This window comes from Pundamilia nyererei, unplaced genomic scaffold (genome assembly GCF_000239375.1).
Source record: "Pundamilia nyererei isolate P.nyererei 1_Seehausen unplaced genomic scaffold, PunNye1.0 scaffold00017, whole genome shotgun sequence".
Classification (NCBI taxonomy): Eukaryota; Metazoa; Chordata; class Actinopteri; order Cichliformes; family Cichlidae; genus Pundamilia; species Pundamilia nyererei.
This window is the reverse complement of record NW_005187418.1, coordinates 2,386,353-2,392,806: the sequence shown is the minus strand read 5'-3', so window position 1 is coordinate 2,392,806 and position 6,454 is coordinate 2,386,353. Positions and strand designations below refer to the sequence as shown.

Here is a 6,454-nt window from a genome sequence, read left to right as displayed (position 1 = left end):
GTCCCGCCCACCTGCTGTCAAAGCACCTGTTTGCGAGGGATAGCCAGTTAGAAAGAAGTCAACTTAAAAAGAGGGCAAACAGCCGCCAAGTTCAGCCAATTTAAAAACAGTGACTCATACGGTCTAGTATGTGGATCGAGAGATAAACAGGTAATTTATATGGGACATACATAAACACAGCCAACAACTTTAAACACTATGTGTACACAGTAACTTACTTTAGTGCCTTTTTGATAAAGACTGTATACATACGAAGCACATCCTGTCCACATACATTTCCTTTAGAATATCATTAGGATGTGAGTACGCAGTCAAACTCCTTCTACCCATCTACAATTTGTTATTTTCTAAATATCCTTTATATAATCAAATACTATACTCTTCTATACTCAAGGGTTTTAAAGCATTGGCTAATTATACCATCCTGTACTGAAATGTAATGAAGTAAACCACCAGCTGCTGTAACCTCAGCGATAAAGAGAAAGCACAATTCTAAACTTTGCTCTGTGAGCAAAGAATTTTATGGATTTCAAAATGTTTATTCGTGCATAAAGTTTTAGTGTCTCTGCATTTGTCAGCACTTTGTATTCACCACGTAAATGGTTGACCGTCAAGGCTTTTCCAGCTTTTTCCCTTGACCTACATTTGGTGGACTTTGCATCAAAGCTGCTCTACTTTCTTATTATCTTGATGATTTTAAGAGACTGAAATAAAATCCGACTGTAATGTGATGCAACGACTTCTTTTTGCACAGTAACAGCTCACACCTATTCACTTATCAGTGGCTTTGACTAAGCTTAGCTGAGCTGTAACTATATCCCACTGATCTAAAAGCCTCTGACCACTTGCTGATTTACTTCTAAAATTAAAGACTGACTTATTTTTAGCAACAAAACCTGTGATAAGACCTGCGAGTAGTCATCATTGCACTGGGACTGACACAAAGAATGAAGAGTTAAATCCTGTTTACTCAGAAATGTGTTGTGAGACCGTTTACACCTTCTATTAAAACATACGCGCCTGGTTGTTTTTGTTTTTGTTTTTGTTCAATAACCATAACACTGATTATTATGTGATAAGCTTTCTGCCCACAGAAGTGGTGATGCATGACAACTGGAACTCACAAGAAAACAACTTCCTTTCTGGTAATATTCACCATGTGTTTATGTGCTGACAGTGTCCATAAGAGCTGCTCACCTTTCAACTTCAGCCCTCTGATTAGGATTGGTAATAGCAGCAATGTATTGCATTATATACTTGCTGGCTTCTGTTTTTCCTGCTCCACTTTCCCCTGAAACAAAAACCAAAACAAAACAGTTTAATAGCGTCTTTTTTTTAAATAACTATAAATCATGTTGGCATCTATAATTTTGTGGTGTGTTGCATGCTCTGCAAATTTAACCAACAAAATGCAAGTGGTTTAAAATGCTGAATATTTTAAACAGACACGAGTTGAGACGTCCATGCTGGTGAGACCCATAAACAAATCCCGAGCTGCAGTTTTTGTTTTATATTCATGTTATGCACAAAACTATTTAATTCCACATTAATTATTTTTTTATTTTACAAATAATATTTGCCCGAACCACATGACAGAATGCACTCATGGCGTGATCTCAGGATCTGAGGGTCTTATTTCCCTCTCTGACCACTAAGTGGTGCTTCATCCTCTCTGCACTCACCCAGCTTGTGACCACATGAAACACTTGTTTTAGACTAAGTCACAGTGAAGTGCCTATCATCATTTTCAGCTGAATTGAGAAGACAAAACATCTGAGTCATCAGAAGACAATGTGTGAAGTCAACAGCACAAAAAGAGTTTCAACAAATGCTTTGTAGATGTAAAGGTGTCTTTTGTCTGGTCTGTGCAGGGGGGCTTCTCGTGATACCTGAGATGACAATGCAAGTGTCTTTGTTTCTCCTCTTCATGGCTTTGTAAGCAGCATCAGCAATGGCAAACAGGTGTGGCGGCCTCTCGTAGAGCTCACGGCCCTTGTACTGTTCTATGACGTCCCGGCCGTATATGTTCATGGCACGGTAAGGGTTGACAGACACCACCACCTCGCCGATGTAGGTGTAGATCCTCCCCTTCTCAAACCTGAAGAATATAAAAAAATGATTTTTTTATTGATAATCACAACCAACAAGATTAGACTGATAGCCTGGCAATGCTTTCAATGATTTTCATTGAAATAATAAAGATTAACAAAACTTTTTTTGGAAACATATGTTTAAAAAAACAAAACAAAACTACAATGCAATGCCTTTACTATTCAAAATGCATAGTTTCCATGTATTTAGAAGATATAATTCTTATTATATTTTTTATACAGCTCATTTACTGTATTACTCTAGAGTTTTGTAAAGTCCAATATCAGACACCAGAAACCACAAAAAGCATTATAATTACAACACTGCAGAATCACAATGCTGACACAATTGCAACACTTGTCAACATCGCCCTTTTACAAATCAGTCACACCACATTTTAGACCTCTACAGATTACATTTTCACCAATTACAATAGCAGAAAGGCATTTATGAAATATGAACAAACTGTGACACCAGCTTAAGGTTTCCCATCTTGCTTTATTTGCATGTTACAATATCATGCTGCAGATGTTATTAGCGTGCTCTGTGTTAGACGCTGTTTTGAATGTATCTGTTATGGAGGTTAATATCAAATAAGGAAGCTGTTTAAATAATAACTGATGGCTTATGGAGAAGGGTTGGGTTAAATCAATGTGAACCAGCAAAGCACTATTAACAGATATTCCAGTGTATTTTGGGGAAGTCTTTGTATATAGTATGTTTTTCTAAGTTTTCTAAAGAGACATTCCCAGATTTCTGTGGAAGCACCCAACAGGTCTGATGTTTTCCCTAATCCACATCCCACACCTTTGGGATGAACCGCTGACCAATCTGACCAGATTGGAGCATATCCAGCCACAGGAGTAAATTAGGTTTTTTCTTCTTCAGTTTAAAAAAAACAAACAAGCAAAATAGCTGCCAAACATATAATAGTTCATGTTAAAGTTGCTCTACCTCTGGCTACCTTTCCCGCGCTCTAACTTTCTGTGCCCTTTTCTTTCACCCACACAATCTTTCTCTCCCTCTCCTGGCTTTTCCCTCTCCCTGAGGCCGCCTGCCTGACTTCCTTCCTCTCCAAAATGGACTAGGATGCCAGTTTCTCTCCACAGAAGAATGGTCTCTTTCTCCACAGCTGCCAAACCTCTGCTGCTGCATTCGCAAACAACCCTAAAAGCATATTATGACTGCTGAGTCAGACGATGAGAGAGGTTAAGTAGTCCTCAACACTTCGATATTGCTGCACATGAACACATTTGTCAATATAAAAGTCTTTGAGCACCATCCCAAATTGCTGATGGGTGTCCAAGACTCTCATTTTGTTTATCAGCATATTTAAAAGGAGATAAGCCTCAGCCCTGTTAATCCATTTTATGCGCCCTAAAATGGCCTCTGTGTGACATTTGGATTCAAGATGATCGTAAACCAACCTTCCAGTGCAGGAAATTGGCTCTATTAAAAAAAAAAGGAAAAGTTTCCATCAGATTAGATTTATCTTTCATCAGTTGCAGTGTCCCATGGAAATAGAAACTAAATACTGGTTTATGGTCATATCTCTAGACCCAAAGAAGCACAAGTACTAAGAAAACAGGAAACAAGAGAACAGAAAATTCTAAGAATGTAAAACAGCAAGGCACACACTCAGATTAGCTCATTCCTGTGTTTAGATTGACTGACACAGTGTCATAGGTGGCAATGACATACCACACACACGTGTCCTGAAAGAGGATCAACCAGAACAAGGTTAGATAAAAACAAAAACACAAAACAAAACACAGAAAACCGAAGGTATTCTGTGGTGTTTGCTATGCATGCATAATATAATGTGTTTATTCTCAGCCAACACGGCCCATCATCGTGTTACTTTTCAGTTACACTAAATATATAAAAGAAATTCTGACATTTGAAGACCAGAGCAAATATTAAAACCACCAGTTAAACCTCCAAGCACATGGAGATTGAATGTTCAGGTTCACAACAATGTCCCTAAGCAGCTAAGCTAACTTGCTAGCAACTCCTCCCCTGGTGCTACAGTAAAAGACCTATTGTGCCCTCCACAAGCAGGAGGCTGCTGTGTGCCAGCACCATTGTTTAGACATCAATTGGAGGTCTTTGTCTGAGACGGGGCCTCCATCTCCTACCGCATGGGTCGACACAGCGAGCTGCCCACTTAACTCACATGTGCAATAGTTTCTGGTGGACAATACTTTACGAGATGGGAGGGGTGTATTGGAAATCCCAGCCGGGTCCGCCCAGATGGGAGGTGACAGGGTCTACCACCATAATGACAAATGTGCAGGTATTTTTATAGTGTATTAGACATTATGCTGGTGAAGTGTCTGCTGGGGACTAATTGGGTGGAGAAAAACACAGTGTGTATGTGTGGAAAGAGTGAGATGGGAATATGGGAATACATCTACAGACAGACTGAACTGTGCTTGTTTTTTCCAAAACAGCCTGTATAACAAAAGAAGAAGCCACAGTGACACCACCCATTGCTTTCTGATATCCTGTTTTGTTTGGAGCAAGAAGTGACCTCATTTGAACCAGAAGGTGGAGTGTTATCACCTTGGTTAGCAAGATATATTCACAGTATATGGGTGGGTGGTAGAAGGATTAGGTATCGAACCCAACCGTGGTTTTGTAGTAGGATATTAACATATTTATTCCTTCTGTTAAATTGGGTACTATCAAGGTCTATGGTCACTGAGTCGCTTTTACAGCAAGCTTGAAATGTCCAACTACACAACTGAAGTTTCTTGTTCTACGTTAAATTAATTTCTGGAGGATGCTGTTCATTTTTTACCTCATTGTCTAAAGTCCTCATTTAGAAATAAACTAATAAAATTACACAGTTTTGTGTATTTCATGTGCTTGTTTTTTCAAAAGCTGACCTCAGTATTAAGTATAGTATTAAGTGTACTTAGTCTTAAATTACTATACTGATTATATTTCCAGGAAATGTGTTAATAAATGTTTTAATTCATGCAGACTTGGCATGAATTATGACCTTCACATAATCGATCCAGTCTAATACATATGGAAGATTTTACACAACCCTCTGCAGCGATACATGCAGGCAAAAGGATCAAAGATCAAACAAACACGAAGTTATTGATTTAAGCCGTGATTAACAATGTTTGATAAAAACACGATGATAAAAAAAAAAAAGTTGCTAAACCCTCATGATAAGTTTTTTTTTAAAATATAGGATAAGAAGCTTTAAACGTTCTGCTAAATGAGTCCTAAGTCTGGCTGACACATGTCAACATATCATTGGTACAATAACATAGCAGCAATAAACCACATGAGATGACCTAATTACAAGTGAAGTAGCAGGTAAAGCTGGGTAACTAAAAGTAGGTCAGTGCGTGCAGAATCATACATTATTTATATCAATATAATTTAATGTTGCAATACATCAAGTGTTTCTTCAGTAAACTGTTATTTTGTGCAGCTCACCACTCATTTCACCATCAGTCACTGTGCAACAGCAAGGAGGGAGACACTGTGCAGTAATAACACATGTGAATGACTTAAAGCTTGAGGTTATATTTTGATGTTAAAACTACATGACTGACAGCAGACAACAATGCTGATTAACTTTGAGAAAACAACAACGTGGGCCATGATGCTAATAAAGAAATCTCTCTTTAAAGCCACCAGACTCTGCTGGCAAAAACAGTGATTTTTAAGTTTACAGTTGGTTACCAACTGCTGCCTCAGTAAACAAAGGACTCCTGTGTTTTGTAAGGTAAAATTACTGTTAGTGAACTCTGGAGTTTGCTTCCTTGTCAGAAAGAACAGGTAAAGTGGTGAAACCATAAATAAAGCATATACATATAAACCAATATTAATGTCTTTCAGGTGGTTAAAATCTGTTCTGCTGGTAACTGTGTCCACAGCAGTACATGGCTTTGGTTTCTTTCACCTGCTGCTGTGTGCTTAGGGGCGTGGCCTACCCCACTACAAAGAAACTGAACTATTCCTGAGTCATAGAAAGTTGATCTTTAGATTCATATTTATGAATGCTTATACCCTGGTCAGTGCAAGTAACATCACATTTTGCATTTTGAAGTAAATATCAATTTATGTCAAGATATTTTTGTCACTACTGCAAAGCAAAAGTGAATCGAGGCATCGGCAGAACCTTTCTTTGAGCAAACACCGCAGGGAAACGCATATAAATATTATTACTGTGTCCACCACAATGCCAGTGCCAATGCCAGTGTCAGACTGGCATTGTGGGTTTCAATTTCCCTTCCAATAGTAAAACATTACACACTACACAAACAAAGAGTAATCTAATCATTCAACATGCTCATGATTCACTGTGAAGTTGTATAGTCAGGACTGACACAGAGGG

The 6,454-nt window shown here is 38.4% G+C and overlaps 1 protein-coding gene across 1 annotated transcript in view; it reads right to left on the bottom strand.

Moving 5' to 3' along the window:
* Positions 1–6,454, bottom strand: part of myo1d (myosin 1D) — a 113,768-nt gene that overhangs the window by 92,380 nt on the left and 14,934 nt on the right. Inside the window, exons 2-3 of the mRNA XM_013908949.1 lie at positions 1,890–2,098; positions 1,198–1,291 (exon numbers count right to left, since the gene is read on the bottom strand). Coding sequence (XP_013764403.1) covers positions 1,198–1,291; positions 1,890–2,098 — 303 coding nt within the window. The remainder of the gene's footprint in view (positions 1–1,197; positions 1,292–1,889; positions 2,099–6,454) is intronic.